The sequence below is a fragment of the Dermatophagoides farinae genome, chromosome 7 (genome assembly GCF_024713945.1).
Source record: "Dermatophagoides farinae isolate YC_2012a chromosome 7, ASM2471394v1, whole genome shotgun sequence".
Taxonomy (NCBI): Eukaryota; Metazoa; Arthropoda; class Arachnida; order Sarcoptiformes; family Pyroglyphidae; genus Dermatophagoides; species Dermatophagoides farinae.
In genome coordinates, this window is record NC_134683.1 from 1,375,468 (window position 1) to 1,396,887 (window position 21,420).

At 29.7% G+C, this 21,420-nt stretch overlaps 4 protein-coding genes across 4 annotated transcripts in view; 2 read left to right on the forward strand and 2 right to left on the reverse strand.

Moving 5' to 3' along the window:
- Nucleotides 1-12,239, forward strand: part of LOC124496842 (transcription factor pangolin) — a 31,618-nt gene extending 19,379 nt beyond the window's left edge. The window contains exons 4-11 of the mRNA XM_075732818.1: nt 7,234-7,456; nt 9,417-9,510; nt 9,599-9,813; nt 9,877-10,583; nt 10,660-10,718; nt 10,793-10,893; nt 10,977-11,049; nt 11,118-12,239. Coding sequence (XP_075588933.1) covers nt 7,234-7,456; nt 9,417-9,510; nt 9,599-9,813; nt 9,877-10,583; nt 10,660-10,718; nt 10,793-10,893; nt 10,977-11,049; nt 11,118-11,676 — 2,031 coding nt within the window. The 3' untranslated portion in view covers nt 11,677-12,239. The remainder of the gene's footprint in view (nt 1-7,233; nt 7,457-9,416; nt 9,511-9,598; nt 9,814-9,876; nt 10,584-10,659; nt 10,719-10,792; nt 10,894-10,976; nt 11,050-11,117) is intronic.
- Nucleotides 12,240-12,515: 276 nt separating this feature from the next.
- Nucleotides 12,516-16,302, reverse strand: Sirt1 (Sirtuin 1). The gene is made up of 4 exons (XM_047060832.2): nt 15,299-16,302; nt 14,259-15,097; nt 13,599-14,194; nt 12,516-13,539 (listed from the first exon to the last, which is right to left on the reverse strand). The coding sequence occupies exons 1-4, from the start codon at nt 15,831-15,833 to the stop codon at nt 13,020-13,022; spliced, it is 2,490 nt and encodes an 829-aa protein (XP_046916788.2). The 5' UTR covers nt 15,834-16,302; the 3' UTR covers nt 12,516-13,019.
- Nucleotides 16,303-16,453: 151 nt separating this feature from the next.
- Nucleotides 16,454-17,734, forward strand: LOC124497215 (proliferating cell nuclear antigen). Its single transcript, XM_047060837.2, has 3 exons — nt 16,454-16,951; nt 17,005-17,102; nt 17,160-17,734. The coding sequence occupies exons 1-3, from the start codon at nt 16,731-16,733 to the stop codon at nt 17,648-17,650; spliced, it is 810 nt and encodes a 269-aa protein (XP_046916793.1). The 5' UTR covers nt 16,454-16,730; the 3' UTR covers nt 17,651-17,734.
- Cds (CDP-diacylglycerol synthase) lies at nt 17,631-20,909 on the reverse strand. Its single transcript, XM_075732820.1, has 7 exons — nt 20,445-20,909; nt 19,469-19,900; nt 19,202-19,378; nt 19,010-19,129; nt 18,681-18,920; nt 18,458-18,607; nt 17,631-18,386 (listed from the first exon to the last, which is right to left on the reverse strand). Exons 2-7 carry the CDS (start codon nt 19,859-19,861, stop codon nt 18,042-18,044), a joined length of 1,425 nt encoding a protein of 474 aa, XP_075588935.1. The 5' UTR covers nt 19,862-19,900; nt 20,445-20,909; the 3' UTR covers nt 17,631-18,041.
- Between the last annotated feature and the right edge of the window lie 511 nt (nt 20,910-21,420).

Consider the following 21,420-nt stretch of genomic DNA (forward strand, 5'->3'; position numbering starts at 1 on the left):
CGTTAATCGTTTTAAATTGTTTGGACATTGGTTATTTATTTGGAATCAAAAAAAAAAAAAGAAAAAAAACTCACCATTGAATTTGTGCTGAAGGATAAAGATGTTCTTTTTTTTGATTCTTTCATTCAATTCAATCTGATCATATCTCTGATCTGATTTAATCTGATCATAGATAGCTTGTTCAATGTTTATGTGTGTGTGTATACCCTATCCCCTACTGTGTAAGTAAGCTTTTTTCGTGTTCGTCTTCGTTTTTTTTTGGACAAATTTTTGGTCCTCAGTTAATTCTTCTTCTTCTTCTCAATTTTCATTCAAGTTTTAATGGTACACAAAAAAAAATCAACACAATTACCACGACCATTGAACACACATTCGTAATGAATGAGAGGAGACTAAGCAATTTTTTTCTGTTCGTTCGTTCGTTCTGCTTGCTCGTATTTTTTTTTTTTTTTTTTTGTTCTGTTCATTTGTACCATCAACAAGTTTGATTTTTTTTTTCATTTGTTGTTGTTGTTGAATTTAATGGAAAAAAATCATCATCATCCAGAAAAAAATAAGTAATAATAAGCTTGACGCCTCAGGCAACCAAAGGCGACCGTCCGACTATCCATCTATCCAAAATAAAAATAAAAAATAAAAATAAAATAACGATTGGTTGTTTGGTTTGATGACGATGACGACGACAGGTCTCTTTCTAGGGTTCTTTTTTGCCTTTTTTTTCATCATCATCATCATAGGTAATAGGTAAATGTATGGCTGCCTGTAGCTCGTTTGTTTCGTTGATGTGTGTGTGTGTGTGTATTTGTGTGTTGTGTGCTTATATGTCTTCACCGTCAGGTTTTTTTTTTTTTTTTTGCCAATGGTTCTTGCTGGGGCTTTCATTTTATTTATTTATTTATTTTTTATCTTTGTTACCTGTATTTACCTTAAATACACATACACACACAGAGAGAGAGAGAGAGAAAGAAGTCAAGACAAGACAACAACAACAACAGATAAATAGAATTCACACTGTGTGCTATATAGCAAACAACGACAACAACAAATTGAAAAATTCAAAAAACGTCAGCCTCCTACTGGAGACAAAAAAAAATAAATAAAATACAGCCGTTTTATACACAAGACAGAATTTATCAATAAAAAATTTTCTTAAATTGAAAAAATTAATCAATAAATACAATTGATGATCGATAAAAATGATGATGATGAAATAAAAAGTTCCATGACGTTTAACGTTTGAGTATCTGTCTGAGATTTCATTCCATTTTTTTCAGATGTGTCATTAAACATCTTCACCAATTAGTATCGTGTATCGTGTGTGTGTGTGTGTGTATTGTATGTGAGAAAAAAATGACTATCACACTTATATTATTGAAAATTGAATATTGCAGGTTGCAGCAGGTATAAAGAAAATGAAAAGAAATTTTTTTCTTTTTCTTCTTCTTCTTCTAAAGTAAATATTTAACCTAACCTCGTTGTAAAAGGTCGTTGTTGTCTATATAGAAAATTTGTAGAAAAAAATTCAGACCACGCCATAGCCGCGTAAGCTTTGAATACATCATCATTTCTTTACCTACCCCCTACCCTCCACCCTGAATACATAAACACACACCGTTCATTGTTGATGCTGATGATGATGATCATCATTGATTAAAATAGACAGAAGCAACAAAAATCATCATGATGAAAGTGATTGGTAAATGAAAAACAAAACTTCATGGTCAATTGAATTTTTTAGTTTTCAGTTGTGTTATATATATTTATGATCAACGAAAATGATAAACATTCCACAGAGCAGAGGAAATGAATTATGAAAAAGGGGTGAAGAAGAAGAAATTCATAACCATAACTATTGATGAGAACAACAAAAAAAAATTTGATTAATTTGATGTTTATCGATTCTAAGAATTTTTTTTTCTTCATATCCACCTTGATAATCACTCTATTTATTTACAAGAGTTTCACAGAAACAAACAAAGCAAAACACACACACACTGACAATTTAAATCTGTGTGATTGATTAGCATCTAAATATGTGTTAAATGGCTCAACACGATCATCATCATGTCATGTGATGAGATGATTTGAACAAAAAACAAAACAAAACAAACGAAAAAAAAAACATATCAAATTCAGTTTGATGATTATCGTTAACTGCCATAATCATAATCATCATCATCATCATCAACTACAACGAAAAAAAAAACGCCTCGATTATGATCTTTCGCTTATTAAATTGATGATGATTGTCTTCACCAGACACATTGAAATCAATTTTTTTACCTTGTTGTTGTTCAAATAAATGATTTAAGAAAAAAAAATCAAAATAACCATTCAATCTGATCAATTTTTTTTTTTGATCAAGGGGCACACATTATCATTACCATCATCATCATCACACTTGAACTTGATGATCATCATCATGATGCCACTCCTGGAAATTTTCTTTGCCTTTTTTATTTTATTTCTACACTCATCATCATCATCATCATCTTTCGAATGGCAGGATCGGTTTTTGTTTTTTTTTTCGATCAAACGATAACGAAAAATGAGATGAGATGAGATTTGTATGTTTATCTTTAAAAGATATTATCATACAAGTGTTTGTGTATTTACACCAGCCAAAAAGATGTGCGATTATCATTATCATTATCATCATCATCATCAACATCATATCCAAACAATAATTAATCTAAACAACTTTTTTTTTCATTATTCTTTGCTTCACTTTCACACACATACACACACAAATTCTCGCCTCAAATAGTCCGGATGTATTTGAAAAATGGTCATCAATTCATTCAATTCGTGATATGTGAACGAATAGCCAAACGGACAAACAATCATCAGTGTTTGGTGTTTGGTGTTTGAACTAATGGTCTGTTGTTTTATCAATAAGACATTCCCTACATATTTACAAAATAAATTTGCATTTTTTTTTGCATCCTTATTCTAGTTTCGTTTATATATTTGATTATTACCCATGTAACAATAAATGAAGTTTGTTTTGAAAAAAGGTGATCGCATATAAATGATGATAATTATATATATTTAAACAAAAGAATCCATATATAATGATTAACAAGATAAATAATTCTTGATGATGATGTTCTGTTCACCATGATTATCAGATCAGATTGGATGATTAGTGAACATTAATCGGTATCATTTTGTCAACAGAATTTCAAAAAAAAAAAAAAAAAAATTTCTTCTGTTTCTGTTCACCGAATATTTGACCTATATCGACCTATTATAATAATAAAGAATTTAATTGTCCTAAATTTTTTTTTCTTCTTCTCATTCATTTATTCTTTCATTGATGATGATGCTACTGTGTGTTTTTGTTTCTGGCAATCATTATCATCATCATTATGATGTTGATGATGATGATGATGATAATTTTGTCCAAAGCAAAAAATTTCTTTCCTTCCCTATCATCATTTTGTTATATTTCAAATGTGTAATCATAAAGTTGTTACTTTGTCTTTTTAAACATTTGTTGTTGATGATTACCTTGATGATGATGATCATGATGATGATGATGATGATGATGGTTGTTTAATGATTAACATTTTTTTTTCTGTTGTCAATTTGTTTTTGTGTTTGTGTCATTTGTTCATTTCACAGGTAGGACACAAAACACACAAACATTAGTTGAACCATAGACTGAACACATATACACATCCTCTCTTGTTTTTCTTACTTTTATATTTGTATTTTTTGTGTGTGTGTGTGTGTGAAAATATCAAAATACCAAAAAAAAAAGATTCTAATTATTCTATTTACATGGTCGCTGTTGTTGTTGTTTGCACGCCAGTAGCATCGTTCGATTATCATTATTAAATTTTTTGTTTTTTTAGATTTAGCCCATGGTAATGATGATTTTTTTTTTTTGGTGAACACCAATTCATCGAAATTCATTTTATCCATTAATATAATATAACCATATTAATGGCGTTGTACATTTTACTATATTATTACAATCAAGTGTCAACTTTCAAATAATAAAGTTATATATATAGTAGAATAGTAGTGTATGGTTCCAGGAACAACAAAATCCGATTGGCTGATGTGCGTGCATGTTCAATCTACCGTATAGTGAAAAGTTTTTTGTTGTTTGTTTAGTTCGGTTATTGTCTATATATCCATTATATACATGGTATACATAAAAACATTATTATAAATAGCCCACAAAGTGGGCATGTACTCTGCATCCATTTCTGGAACACTTAATGCATAATAATATCTATGTTTGCGCAATAGTGAAAGAGAGATAGAGAGAGAGAGAGAGAGAGAGAGTGGTTTTTTTTCACACATTTTTATCCATCAACCACATTTGTTCCATCATCTATTGTTAATAATCATGAATGCATGAATTTCGATTTTTTTTTTTGGTTGGAACCAATAGGTATTTGGTTTCCATCATTTCATTTGAGACCTATTAATCTAGTAAGATCTAGTTTTATAGTTTTAGTGTTTTTTTTTTGTTATTGAATAACATGTTTATCCAGGCGAAAGAATTCATGGAATTAAAAATTTGAGGCCCTATGATTTTTGTTTGGTTTTTCGTTTTCAAAATTTCCATTTCCATTAACATTACTAATCGTAATCGAAAAGAGAGAGAGAAAAAAATATCAAAGTGATAATGATAATGTTATGGATTGATTGAGTGGATTGTTACTGCTGCTGCTGCTGCTGCTGTTGTTGATTAGTTTGAGATTTCAACATTTAATATTTAAGGGCGAATGTTTTATGCTACATTTTCCACATTCATTCCATCATCATCATCATCATTTTTTATCAATCAAATTTGATTGATTTATCATTAATTGATCAATTGATTGATTGATTGATTGATTGGGAACGCAGAAATTTTTTTTGACTGTATATTTCCATTAATTAGCCATGATGATGATGATGATTATCATGATCATTATCAAATGATCAGAAGAGAAAAAAATTTCAAAAATCGATTCAGATAATTTAATTGAACAAATAATGTATATATTGATTGCATAACAAAAAACCAATTGGTCTGGTTGATTCCGTTTTTGTTTTTTCCACATTTTCATTTCTTTTGATTTTTGTCCGAAACAAAAAAAAAACATGTTTATAGATGAAATATATTAACAATAATAATAATTTGATTTAAGTGTATCCACCACTTACTATCAGTGATCAAAACATTCGTTGTTATCATTTTTTTTCTTTTTGGTGATGATGGGCTCTTTGAAATTGAAAATTTCAAATTTCAAACAAACAAACAAACAACAATTATGATTATGATGACATCTTTTTTTTTTGATCATCATCATGGTCATTTGAGATGTTTTTTTTCACCGTAGAAAAAACAAAAATATGGCGCCGTCCGACCAATGTCAAACACACACACATATTATATGTATTGCCACGAAATTATTAGCCGAAATAGTCGTCTAACAACAACATTATTTCACACACACACTCATTTGCACAGATAGAAAATCTTTCGCATTTTCAATTCGTATCGTTTAGTTTTTTTTTATATTTGACGAGATTCTGTAATAATAAATAACTAGTTGAAATAAAAAATTTCATTCCAGTCTAGCATTTGAATTTGTTACTGTTGTTGTGGTGGCTGAACAGCAAAAAAAAAATTTGATTATTCGGTTTTTGTCGTCGATAATATAACCGATAATATCAATGTAATCTCTATATATATATGTTAGTGTATTACTTGTCTTGTGTACTTTGCCCTGTCTGTGTGTGTGTGTGTTGTTCATGATGTCTAGATGATTCGTTTAGGTTTTTTTTCCTCATAATAATAATAATAATAATAAAAATACCATAGAAACCATAACTTACCATTTACGATTATAATGTTGATGATGATGATGATGATGATGATTATCGAATTTTTTTTTCATTTGCTTCTTTTTTTACGAATGTTTCATCATTTCAATAATAATAATAATTATAATCAACATATGAACACAAACACACACACACACACACACATTTATTTTGATTATAAACACCAACGAAAATAAAACTAAACAAAATCAAAATGAATATGTGTGTGTGTGTTTGGTTGTTAGTTTTTTTTTCTATTCATCATCATTATTCATTTTTTTTCAATTTTATCGTTTATTAAATTTTGTATATATACTTATGATTCATCGTCATCATCATCATATTCGGATGATGATGATGATGATGAGTTATCAGTCTATTCATTCAATGATGATGATTGCTTTTCTTTTGGTTGATCTGATATCAATGGTTTACGTTGTTGTTTAGACAAAATAAAAAAAAACCGAGAATCATATGGATCATCCAGATCAAAGGTCAAAGGATTTTTTTTTTGTTCGAATGAAATGAAAAAACATATGTAATGGGTATATTGATGACAAATGAACCGGAAATCTTTTCAGATTTTTTTTCTGTTAGTTTCATAATGATTTGGAATGAAATAAAATTTTTTTTTAAAAAAAACATCACCAAATCTGTGATTTTCTCAGCTGGTGGTTGATGATGATGATTTTAAACTTTTTTCATTTCATTTTATTGTCCACAATGTCCTGTGTGTGTGTGTGTGTGTTTAATATATTGATTGAAATGTGAACATTTTGGTTTTTTATGTGTTTGGACATTTTTCACTGGGTAAAATCAATAAATATGAAATAATAATAATAATAATAAACAAACAGAAAACGGGGAAAAAAATCAAATAAATCAATCATCAAGATAGGTGCGAGAATAATGATCGTCATCATCGTGAAAAAAAAAATTTTACATCCATGTTTGATCCGATTTTGATTCAATTCATTCAATTTGGAATGGATTTTTTTTCAATTTGGTGCAAACAACAACAAACCAAATGATATGAAATCGGATTTTCGTGAAACGAAAAAACGAAAAAGGAAAAAACAAAAAAAAAATGATAAATAAACAACAAAATTTGAATGACAACCAAAAAACCGTACCGACAAACGAAAATTCAAATTTTTTTTTTTGCTAATTCTAATTCTATTTTTCATTCAAGATGTTTGTTTGTTTGTTTGTAAGGATTTTAATACTAACGCGAAAAGAAAGGATTCCATTCCATTTTTCTAAATTGAATTTTTTTGTTGTTGTTGTTGTTGTTGTCTGTATCTAACTAATTTACATTTGTTTTATTTTCAAAAATATACAAATATTCCATATATGGTGATCACTAATGATGAATTCTTATTATTTATTCTTTTATTTTAGGCCAATAAAATGGCTTCAATGGCTGCAGCCGCATCACATCATCATACGGCAACTGGTTCACCATTGTCACCGTTTGCAACAATGATGCCACATTCACATCATCCACAAATAGATGCCGCATCAAGACATTTACCGCAACCACCGCCAGCACATATGGGTATTCCACCCGTACATATTGAAACAAAAGCGGTGAGCATTTCCGCATGGATGGATTTTGATCTATGTAAGTGTTTTTTTTTCTATTTTATTTGTTTTCGTGATTTCCGGTTAGAGATTCTATCTCCAAATTGCACTTCAATTTATTTATTTTTTTTTATCACCTGTTTTCATCACCATCATCATCATTTCACCACATTTATTATCATCATAATAATTATCAAAAAAAAAAAAAAAAAAATTCCGTTTTGTGTTTATCATCCTGATGATGATTGTTGATATTATTAGTAGAAAAAAAAGATGCAAAAACTTTTTTTTTTTGCCCATTTCATGATTATCATTTCATCATCAACATTGTAGCAACATTTTCTCTGTGTGTGTGTGTGTGTGTGTATGTATGTTTACCCATTTCTCATCATCATCATTATTATTATCTTGTGTTATCATTATTATGATGATGATGATGATGATGATGATGGTTACGATTTCTATCATCATCATATGATCGTCTGAAAAAAAACGGAAAAATTTTTTTATTTATTCTGACCAAATCAACATGATGATCATCATCTTGATTCTGTTTGAATTTTTTTTTTTCACAATTAATGAATATAGAATAGAATAGATGTGTGTTTATCATTTATCAAAAATGATAGAATCTCTCTTCTGTTTGTAAACAAATACATTGTTGATGATGGTGGTGGTGGTTGCACACAAAAAAAATAAATTATACAATCAACCACTGCCATCACATTCAATCGAAAATGAACAAACAGACGAAAAAATAAAACTTATCATCATCATCATCGTCATCATCATCGTCATCGTAGAATCAAAGTCCAACGATATTACATTTCATGTTGTTTATAAGAAGAAAAAAAAAAGAAAAAGATTCAGGCTTGATTCCTGGTGGTTACACATATATTGGCTAGCGTCGTTTGTTTATTAGCCAGAATTTTTTTTTATTGGTTTTATTTCTCGTTTGGTAAAAATACAAATGACCAGACGCGTAGAGCATACACAGAGAAACATCATCATGGAATTTGTTTATCAAGTCAAAATGGAAATTTTTTTTTTTTGCTTGTTTTGTTTTGTTTCTTGTCATTTGTGAATTGGATTTGAAAGAAAAAAAGAAAAGAAAAAAAAATCTTTGTTCTCGTTTGATTTTGATGATCACACACTTATCATCACACACACACTTTATTTATTGCTACATGAAATTGAATGTAAGAGGGGGTAATATTTGAAAATTGGTGTGTTGTTATTGTTACGATTGATGATGATGATGATGATTTTCGATATTGTTAACGTTTAACGATTGATGAAATTCTTTTTTTATTTTTCGTTTCTGTTTGTTTATCGTCTCTGTTTTTCATTCATTCAATTCAATTCAATTCCATTCAATACGGTCATTGGTGTGATCTTCGTTGTTGTTGTTGTTGTTGTTGATGTTTTGAATATTTTTTTCCCCTTTTAAAAATGCTAAAACGAAATTTATTTTCAGGTTCAAGAACACATCACGTAAACACACACACACATTATAGACACAAAAAATGCTTAGCAAAATAATTTCCAAAATAAAAAAATAAAAAATAAAAAAAATAAATCGATCGTCAATATATATTGCTTGTTGTTGTCGTCGTCTTTTTTTTCATCATATTCGATCTTTGACATTTGAAATTTTTTCAATTTTTTTTCCATTATTTATGATCATGTGATTATTAGTTATTCAGTACTAGAAATTAGCATCTTATTTCAAATTCATGGAAAAATTTTTTTTTTCATAATTTTCAAAATGAAAACAAAAATTTGAACAAATAAAATGTGTGTGTGTGTGTGTGTGTGTGTGTGTGTGTGAAAATTATCATCAATATGGCCATGTTTTTTGTATTGCGTGTTCGATGTGATCACTTTAAATTTTGATGATTTTTTTTCTTCTTCTTCTTTTGATTTGAATGTTGTTTTTTTTGTTTACGAGCATGTTATTCTAAATTGTTTTTTTTCTCTCGTTTTTCACTTCATTTTAGCCAATATTGCTAGAAATCATTCATTATATAATCTATCTGGACATGGACAATATTCTCATTCAGTCCTATCGGATTTGACACAACAATTACAATGGTATGTGTTTTTTTTCTTTCGTTTTTCGTTATCAGAATTTAACATTTTCATTTCCATTTTTTTTTTCCTATTGTTCACTTTTTAACAGGCCAAATCCCGCAATGTATCAGCTGCAATCGGCTGCATTTCGTAGTCCATATCCACTAAGTTCAGTTCCATCGGCTACATTTCCTGGTTTTGCCGTAAGAACACCACCAATTATGCCGCCACATCCGGCTTCATTGTCTGGTCATCATCATCATCATCATCCACATCATCCTCATCATCCAACATTTCCACCACATCCGAGCTTTTTACCAACAAGTATGTTTTGTTTTGTTTAATCCATAAATTCTAATTATTTGAAAAAAAAATTTCATCATTTAGCATCAAATAATATCCAACCAAATAATGTGAATACAATGACAACAACAACAACAAACAATGGTTCGACAAATAAATCCAATCGTAGTAGTAGTAGTACTTTATCATTGGGAAAAAATAATGGTTTTCCATTCTTCCATGGAATCAATGGTAGTTCATCATCATCATCATCAATATCACCAACATTAGCCAATAATAACAATAATAATAATACGACGACCACCACTAATAGAATGTCTTCATCATCATTATCATCATCGACATTAACTAATGAAAATAGTAGTGTTAATCGAAGTCACAATCGTCATCATATCAATAATAATAATAATATGGATATGGATGATGGCCATAATTTTAATAGTAAACTGTTGAATACTGTTAGCCAACAACAATGCAATGTAAATGGAAATGGTTCCAAATTAGTCAATAATAATAATCATAAAAATTCTCAAACAAATAATCATTCAATATCATCATCATCATCATCATTGAATGGTGGTGGTGGTGGTGGTGGTCAATCATCATTGCAACAACAGCTACAACAACAAAAACAACAACAAGAACAAGAAGAAAGAGAAAGAGAACAAAAAATGCATATTAAAAAACCATTGAATGCATTTATGATCTATATGAAAGAAATGAGAGCCAAAGTTATTGCTGAATCAACATTGAAAGAAAGTGCTGCAATCAATCAGATTTTAGGCAAAAGGGTAAGTTCAAAATTAAAAAAATAAAACATCTGAGTTTGATAACTAACCTAAACTCTGTTTTCTTTGTTTTTTTTAGTGGCACGATCTAGGCAGAGCTGAACAAGAAAAATACTATGATAAAGCTCGACAAGAAAGGTATGATTCATTTGATTTGTTTTTTTTTTGCCATAATAATTTTTTAATATTAATAAATTCTGTTTTTTTTACAGAGAATTACATATGGAATTACATCCAGGATGGACAGCCAAAGATAATTATGCAATTAATGGTAAACGAAAAAAGAAAAAACGTGAACGTAATGCCGATGGAGGTATGCGTTAATTATTTGAATATTTTAATCATTTAATTATTTAATTTTTTATTTCTCCCTTTTTTCCCCTATTCTTTAATCAGAACGTGGAGCATTGAAAAAATGTCGTGCACGATATGGTCTCGATCAACAGAATCATTGGTGCAAACCATGCAGGTATGTGTTTTTTGGTTCATTTTTTTTTTTGTTTAAATTTTAATTTTCAACAATTCCATTCATTACAGGAGGAAAAAGAAATGTATACGATATCTGGAAGCAGCAAGAGCAGTGGCTGCTGCTGCTGCTGCTGTAGCTGCAGCAGCCATTAATGGCAATACATCTCGTTCAGATACAAACGAATCGGATAATTTCGGTAGTATCAGTAGCGTTGAGGCACCAACGCCAGAATCAAAAACAACCAATGAAAGTGACCATTTACCATCACCATTATTCTATCCATCATCTGCTCATACACATCATATGTATCCGAATTCCGTTGCAACAGTTACATCATCATCATTACCATCACCAATAGGATCTCGAATGTCATCATTATTGACACCAAATTCACCATTAACAACAGCATCATCATTCTCATCATCATCAGGCATTGGTAGTAGTTTATCATCTGCTTCATCAACAACATCAACATCATCATTTTCATCATTAGTCACATCATCATCGTCATCATCATCGACATCATCTTCTGGATCATCAAATGTACCACCAAGGAATAGTCCATTCAGTATTGAACAATTGGCACGGCCACATTGTCCACAAAGTCGATCATCAATATCATCATAATAATAATAATAATAATAATATCAATGGATTGAATAGTAAAACTCAGAATAATAACCACAATAATAATTCTGTTACAGTAGCCGTGATTACACAGCTACCTACACCTCCATCATCAACAGATTCTACTGCTGGAACACCAGCCATGTTGTGGGTAGCATAAAAAATTCTGAAAAAAATGGAAAATTCAATTCAATTCAAACAAAAAAAAAATGAACATACTATCACTCACAAACAAAATCCACAAAGCAAATCAACCACCAGTGCTATGTTTTCATTGATTTTTTTCACAATTTGTTGTCATTTTTTTCTGCATTTCTGCATTAATATTATATGTATAAAAATATAAATCTCCAAGAAGAATATGATGATGATGATGATGATACAAATAATTGTGGTAAATTTTTTTGATCTTGAACATTGATTTTTTTTTCTCATCACATCACATTATCATCATTCATTCATTTATTCATTCATTTGAATACAATTTTCTTCATCTTCTTAACCACAAATGTATAAATGTCATTGCTGAAATATATTATTATTAAAATAGTGAAAAAAACTAACGGTTTTTTGTTTTTTGATTATTCCAATTACATTTTGTTTGTTTGTTTATTTTTTTTATTGCATCCGATTTCATTTCCAAATTTTTTGAAATTATATATCATATATTTATATATATCAAGCAAGTATACACATAGCAAACTCTTTGAATTGCAATTAGAAAAAAAAGTTTCCTATACATTGTGTGTGTGTGTGTGTGTTTATGTATTTTAAGAAAAAAAAATTCAATTGGTTTAAGATCCGATTATATTAGTTTTCTCAATCAAGAGAATACACAATTAATAAATGAGATACTTTATATTAGGAAAAAAATTCTTGTTTTCTGTTGTAACAACACAAGATAGAGAAAAAAACCTAGAAATCTTTATAGGTAAATAAATGTGGTGTAATGCGTGTGTTTGAAAAAAATTGGATATTTACAACAACAAAAAAAATTGAAAAAATTGAAAGAAAAAAAAATCAATGATGAATATTATCTACAAAGACGATCCAGATCAAAAAAAAATATGATTTGTTGTGAAATATCATATTCTGTTTTTTTGGGGGGAAGAGTGGGGCTTCATCTGTAGTTTTCTATGATGATGTATGTGTATCTGTATGATCAATATAGCAGATTTTTGAGCAAAATTTGACTACAGAATTTTTGTGACACAATTGTAAAATTTTTTTCTAATTTAGAATTGAATAAAAACAGAAAAATGACGTGAATGAGTTCAATAAATGAGATGAATTCTAGTTCATGGCGATAAATGAACAGAATTTTTTTTTCGAATAAATATAAATTAAGTTTCATCCGTAGTCATCATCATCATCATCGAATCGTCGTTTATCGATGGCATCATTAGTTTCGTAGTCGATCCTGGTGATTGTATCATTCCCATAACATCATGATCATCTTTCGTCATTGATGATTCATTTGAATTTGTACCACTATTCGATTCATTCATCATGACCAATGATTGTTCGCCATCAATCATCATACTTATATCTTGTGATTGATTTGGAACTAAAATTTCATCATTCGTATCATCTTCGACAAAACTTTCGGCATCATCGACATTTTGAATTTCATCTTCATGTGAATCATCATTGCTATCAGAATCAAAGGACTCGTTCAGTTCAGCACCTCTGAATATGTATCGTGATGGAGCAATGAATTCATATTCTTTTGTTTGCTGTAGCTGTCCGTTGACATTGTCAACATTATCTTGTGGAATTTCTTCGGTTGCCGATTTCGGCAATTTTTCTATATCGTCATTTTGATCCTGACCAAAACAAGATCTCGACCAATTATCGCCAAGTCTATAATAAATGAGAAATTAATAGTTAAATTTGAAAAATGAACGAAAAGATTGACTTACAATTGACAAAGATATCTAATGATAACATCACAATCGCCTAATAATTCGACATCAAAATTCAAATGATTCAATGGCTCACGATTGATTAGAATCTGTGGTATATTTTTTGGTATTGAACCTGGTATTAATGCTACTGGGCTAACTTTCAACGATGATCCAATTACGATCAATAAATCGCATTGATCTTTATCGATTGTCATAGAATTATGAAATTCATCAGAGAGACCTTCACCAAAGAAAACAATATCCGGCTTCATTACTGGTAAAATTTTTCTAAAATTTCGATGATGTGAAGATGGATGTATATTTTGTGATATATTATTATTATTATTATTTCTAGGTGCACAATGAGGACAAAGAGGTATGTTTTGAGCAAAAATATCATTTCGGATGGCATTTGAATCGCAACGATATCCACAAACAGTACATGTGGCCGTAGCAAATGATCCATGACATGTGATTACATTCTTGATTCCAGCTGTCTGTTCGAGTGTATCAATATTCTGTGAATAATTTCGAAGTAAACGGCCTTCAATTTCAAGATATTTTATAAATTTATGTGACGGTGACGGTTGAAATTGTCCAGGATATATTTCCTATTGATTTCAACAATAATTGGTCAAATCTTTGTAATGAAAAATAATTCAAAAATATTTTTACCTTGGCAAATTTAAAAAATGGATAAGGATTCTTTTTGAAATAATGAATATCAAACATTGATTGTGGATCAGGAAGATCAGGATAATCTTTACTGAGACGTGCATATACACCATTACGTGAACGAAAATCTGGTATACCACATGAAACGGATACACCAGCACCAGTTAGAACAATAATTTTTTTAGAATTTTGTATCAAATCAATGACATCACTAATAGTATTGATATAATCTAATTTAGATCGTACAGATGGCTCGGATAGCATTCGAATGAGTAAACGCCATGCATAAGCATTATCAATATCGCCAATTAATTCACTTCCGGTCAATTGTTCGATAATTTCTTTGGGATCAGATCCATTAGATATTTGACGTTGTATCCATTCGATATTTTTATTAATAGGTTTCCAATCTTCACCACTTAAATTGGATAGATCGCTTGCATAGGAAAATTCACTAATATTATCATCATCATCGTCATCATCGATTTCATCATCAACATCTTCATTATGATGATTATTCTGATTACTATTCGATGATGATTGATATAATCGTTGTTGTTGTGCAATAATTATATCCATAGTATCACTATTGGGAGATTCACCAGCAACCGATGCTGATTTGGTCGCCATTGTCATTTGATTTCTCGATATAGAATTTGTCGTACTATTATTACCGTCAATGGCTATTGCATCTTCCATTTTATTAGTTAAATTATTATTACTATTATTTACAGTTTTATTATCCGAACCAACGGACAGACTATCATAGGGTATTTGTAGCTCTTGAAAACCCGAATCACCATTGCTCATTAATTCGTTATCGCTATTTGATGATGATACTGTTGAAATGAATATTTCAAAAAAAAATGAAAGAAAAAGAATTCGATTAATCATTCAATAGTTAAACTCTAAACGCGCCACAAAATTCAAATTTGGAAATATATAAATCTATAGATCTGCCCCTCCCAACAATTGTGGAGCATGCGCAGAAAAAAATATGATTGAAATGAAAAATAGCAAACAAGAGAAACGATACATACCAGTTACAGTTGTATATGGTGGTGAAGAAAAAAGATGGCGGCTACGACTACAGCAGCTTTCATCATCAATGGCAGCACTGATCCTGCTGCTATCGCCAACGTCGTACAACACGTCGATATCTCGACCTTCAACAAAGGGGGCGGCACTAGTAGCAACGTTCACTGTATCAATTGTAGTGATGGCAGCAGTGTTGTCCTTTGTCGTCCTCGACGTTGTAACTACGTCGTAGCAATTTGATTGCTCACGACGTAGTCGTTTTGTTGTTGGCACAAATGGCTCAAAAATTTGGCCCGTTGAAAATTCGATTTTCTTTTCTGTAAAACAATTGAAAGATATTTCTAGATCATTATTCCAGGAAGTGGATATTGGTTCCGTTGTTATGGAACGGAAACGTTTAGAAGATCTAGATGATGAAAAATTTTGATCATCATGATCATTATAATGGCTATGATGATGATGATGATTGTTGGCAATAGGCAAAGAAAACGATGATGACGAAGAATTCTTCGACGACGACGACGAGGACGACATCATTCGACTCTATGATTGGATTGGAAAAAAAACTCACACACACACAAACTCCCGACTCTGTTTTTTTTTCTTGTTTTTAGCTCACAAACGGGTATCATACAGACAAACAAAAAAAAAAAAAAAAATTTTTTCTTTCTTTCTTTTTCAATTGTAGATAATGTGGAGGTTGATGTCGATGTCGATTACTACTATATACACAGCACTGGTCGTTTGTTATTCAGGTTTTTATCGAATCAAGTTTTTTTTTTTTTTTTTTGTTATTTTAGTTGCTCACACAAAACACAAAAAACACACTCCCTCAACTTTTTATACATGGCCATATATATATACGACAACGACGACGACGACGACGATAAAATTTTAGTGAATTGTTGAATGGTGGTAAAAATACGAGATTATTTTTGTGTATAAGCCTAAAATGAGTCATTCAAAGACTCACCCACATTTAATACATTCATTCATATAAAAAAAAAAAAAAAAAAAATTATCAAACGCATGCGTATTTTTAATTTTCGGCATTTTTTTTTTTTGTTTCTTTAATATATTGACAAAAGTAAAAGAGCATGCACATGCGTATTCGAAACTGAACCAAAAAAAAAAACATAAGAGCCGACTATTTCAATCTATATGAATACACTATTTTATTTAAAATTAACATTTGAACTTTTTATATACCGCTCACACACACAAAAATTGCGTGGTGGCAAATTTCGCGCGCTTTTTTTTCTTTTATCCATTGTCTTCATCATCATCATCATCATCATCATCATCATCACAACGTCGACCTAAAATTTACAATCCCATTTGGTTGTTGAATACTGACGTGATTTCATTCGATATTTATTTATTTATTTTTTTTTTTTGATATTCGATCTCAATCAATAATAAATACATTCGAAAATGTTTGAAGCTAAATTGGATCGTGGTATTGTTTTGAAAAAAATTCTCGATGCCATCAATCAATTGGTTAATGAAGCTAGCTGGGAATGTACATCATCGGGAATGTCATTACAAGCTATGGATACATCTCATGTATCATTGGTCGCAGTCAATTTGAATGCCGATGGTTTTTCCAAATTTCGTTGTGATCGTAATATGGTTCTTGGAATGAATCTTGTTAAGTATGTTGTTTTGGATTTCAAATTGCCTCATTATTTATTCTTTGTGTATATAGCCTTTCTAAAATTCTAAAATGTGCTGGCAATGATGATAAAGTTACAGTTAAAGCTGCTGATGGTGATGACAAGATCAAATTGATTTTCGAAGCATCAAGTAAGTGTTCGTTCAAAACGCATTCGTTCAATTTGTTCAATTTTTCTTTTTTTTCAGACGAATATGAAGTATCTCAGTATGAGATCAAATTGATGAATTTAGATGCTGAATATTTGGGTATTCCGGAAACCTCTTACAATGTGACAGTAAAAATGCCTGCTGCAAAATTTCAACGTATCTGTCGTGATCTAAACCAAATAGGTGATGCTGTAACCATTACCTGTACAAAAAGTGGTGTTGAATTTTCTGCAACCGGCGATCTCGGTAATGGCAGTGTTACATTAAATCAGAATAGTTCATTCGATAAACCAGAAGACAATGTTAGCATATCGATGCAGGAACCATTATCACAAACATTTGCCCTAAAATATTTGAATCAATTTACAAAAGCAACACCACTTTGTTCACAGGTTACATTGTCATTATCACCTGATGTACCATTGGTTGTTGAATATAAAGTAATCGAAGAAGCTGAAGAAGATTCTAAAACTGAAATTGGCCATATCCGATATTATTTGGCACCAAAAATTGATGATAATAATGAATAATAATTCTTTATTTGTGAAAAAAACAGAATATTTTTTTTTAAATAAGAAATATCAATAATCGAATGATAAAGGAAATTATTATTATCATCATTTTTTTTTCATTTCATTTTTATATATTATCATCAATCATTATAAATACTAATTTACTAATGGGCAACTTATTGCCGACTAGAACAAAAACAACAACAACAAAAAATCGATAATTATCAATGATGATGGTGATGATAACAAATCAATGAATGTTGTGGATTGTGGATAACAACAACAAATGAAGTATTAATAACATTTTTTTTGTCTTGTGAAATTTTTTTTTTAAAGCCAACAAAATTAAATTTTTTTTCTGCTTTTTATACAAATGTGTATGGAACATGTGTGAATGATATATGGATTTTCAATTTATTGTCAGATTCAAATGTTCTTGCAACATATGATAGATATTCATTTGGTCTTCTGGTTTTAATTGATAAATTAGATGCAATATTTTCGTTGGATTCGGTGCCCGTACAAAACTATAAATGTAAACATTGACAAACGATGCCATTAGATATTGGCAATCGAAACGATCCACTAGACCACCATGGCCTGGTATTACATCGCCAAAATCTTTGATTTTAAATGCCCGTTTAAAACCGCTGGCAAAAAACCCGCCAAATGGTCCAATAATTGAACTAAATAATGATAATGCCAATGAATGTAATACGAATGGATATATCGATATGGTTTGTGGTAGACCAAACTAGTAGTGAAACAAAAAAAAAGGAAAACAAATTCTTAATTAAAATGCTAAAAAAATCTTGATATAATTACAATTTTGAAAATAAATTGCAACGTTTCTGGTAAACAATATTCAGTCAATTGAAATAGTTTAGATGGTGTACATTTAAATACACGTTCGATTGGATCATATGATTCGATTGGACAAACAAAAAATTGATAGCCACAAAGTAAATGTGATACCTGAATATTATTAATTTGATGATAAAAAAATGAAATTGTTTTTTTTTTGAATTAAAAATTCATTAGTACATACAATCATGCCCAATATGACAGTCGATATAACACCACCGATAAAACCTTCCCATGTTTTTTTCGGCGACAATTTAATCAATGGTGTTTTGCCAAAAAAGAATCCAAACAAATATGCCATTGAATCATTGATCACAATCATAGATACTGGTACAATGAACCAGATTAAACCTTCAAACATGTTTTGTATAATCAGATATGATTGCGTAACAACAATCAACAATGTGACATGTGTCCAAGCAAACTAAAAATTTGAGTTTTTAAAAAAAAATGAGAAAAACAAAGATTAAAAATTTTTTTTTGATAAAATTAGAATTCTGGCCCAAAACTTACCAATGAGAATTGTCGTAGATAGTATCGTTTGACTAAGCTAAGTACGAACCATACAAAACCAATAACATATAATGTGAATGAGATGAAACGATGATATGATATCAAAGGTTGCATGATATTCTGATTGATAGAAAAAAAAACAGAATATTAGAACACAATCGTTAATCACATATTTGTTGTTACTGTACTTACTGGTTTTTTCAATACCAAAGCAAAATATTCAACTAAACTTTCAGCATAGAAAAAATAATTTGATGTTATCAACATATACCATGACAATGAACGAAACCATGGTAAACCATGAACACGGTACACTGAATAACCGATGGCAATAATTTCTTGAAAGCATTTCACTTGAATACAAAGTGTCTAATGAATTTTTTTTTTAGAAAGAAAAAAAAAAATATTAACAATTTATTATTGAATGAATGTTTTTTTTTTAAAAAAAATCAATCATACCAATATCATCAATGCTAATGGTCCCCAATAGATGACCAAACCGAAACCAATCACCATTAATAATGTGAATATAGAACGAACAATATAATTTCTCCATCTATTTGGTAATACGGCCAACATATTGTCCAAAAATTGTACAGTTTTATCCGATGATTGTGGTAATTCTTTTACTAAATCTTCAATATTTGATTCATCAATCAATTTATCTTCACCATCCGAATCAACATTATCGACACTTGGTTTTCGTACAACATTTGTATGTGATGATTGTTTTTGTTGTTGTTGTTGCTGTTGTGACAGTGTTTGTGTATTCATTGATGATGATGATGATGACGTTGATGATGAATGTGGTGGTCGATCACCACTTTGACGATTTATTAATGTTGATGACATGATGATGATTATTATCAAGATGATTCGTTCTTAAGATGGCTAAAATAAATATTTTGAATTCAATGAAAAAAAAAAATTTTTTTGATAATGAAATTATAAATATTCTCTCTGTGTTTATTTTTGTGTGAGTGAAAAATTTCGGGACAAGGTCGCCCCTTTTGTTATTTTTTTTTTCATCTATATCTCTATATGACAGTCGATCGATATATATTGTCTTTGGTTTGTTGTATGTATATGAGTGTGTCAAACATTAATAATAAAAACAAGCAGAAAATTAAGTTATGATGATTCTATAATACACTGAATATATAATGTCAACAATATACAAGAAATGTAGAATCTGCTCAGAAGAATCAAAACACAAAGAGGATTTTAGGTAGTGTTATATAACCAGAAATTCTGGTTATATAGCCAATCATCATTACAGAATATTCTGGCCAAAAAAAAAACTGCCAAATTCTATATCATAAATATATGTTATTGAATGGCAATATATAACAGAATCGAATACAATCAGTTTAAGAAAATAAATAAATCCGATTTTTTTGTTGTTGTTGTTGGAAATATTGGAATAATTAATTACCTGATGATCATTCAGTCAATCAATCCAAATTGTGGAAATCTTTTGTTTTTATATAATAATCAATATATAATTTGTGATCATTTTTTTTCAAGGAATTTCGTTTCGTTTTCTTTTTTGTTTTTGATAAACAAAACAAAAAAGAAAAAAAAAATTTTTCACTTAAACAATTCAATTCAAAACATAAGAATATATATACAGACAAGAATTATATTCGATTAAAATTGATTAGAATTCAATTAATTGAAAAAAAAATGAAGAAATATTGCATGTCGTCGCAGTAGTAGTTGTTGTTGTCGTCGTCGTCGTAGTCGTTGTTGTTATTGTTGTTGTTATCGACGTTGTTAGGTTGTACCTGTGCGCGCAATGTCAAAAACGAAAAAAAAGAAAGAGAAAAAAAACCACATGCATGCAAGAAAAAAAAATTGGGAAATTTACTGTGTGTGTGTGTGTGTAGTATATATTTATTTGATTGATTGATTGAATAAAATCGATCATCATCAATAAGACAAAAAAAAACTTGTACGTCTTGTTTTCAAATGATGAATATTTAATGTGGGGGTGGATGGATGGGTGAATGGATGAGGAAAAAAAAAGAGTAGCGATAAAATGTTTTTTCGAATTTTTTTTTTTACAAGACAAGATAAATTTACTTGTTGATCAAATGATTCGATCGGTGTGTGTGTTCGAATGGAATTGTTCGAAAAAAAAACGTTAACCTACAATTCAGATTGTCACGATCATTCAAAAGGAAAATTTTTTTTGCAATTTATTGATTGATTGATTTATTGTTTATCTTTTTCTCTTTCTTTTTCTGGCTAACCAAAATGATGATCTGATTATATGTTGCTTTTTTTTGATGTTATTGTTTGACATTTGTTGTTTATTTTATTGAATCGATCATATATAATGATTATAATCATTATCATCATCATCATCAAAAAAAAAACTTATCACCATTAGTGTATTCGATCGATCA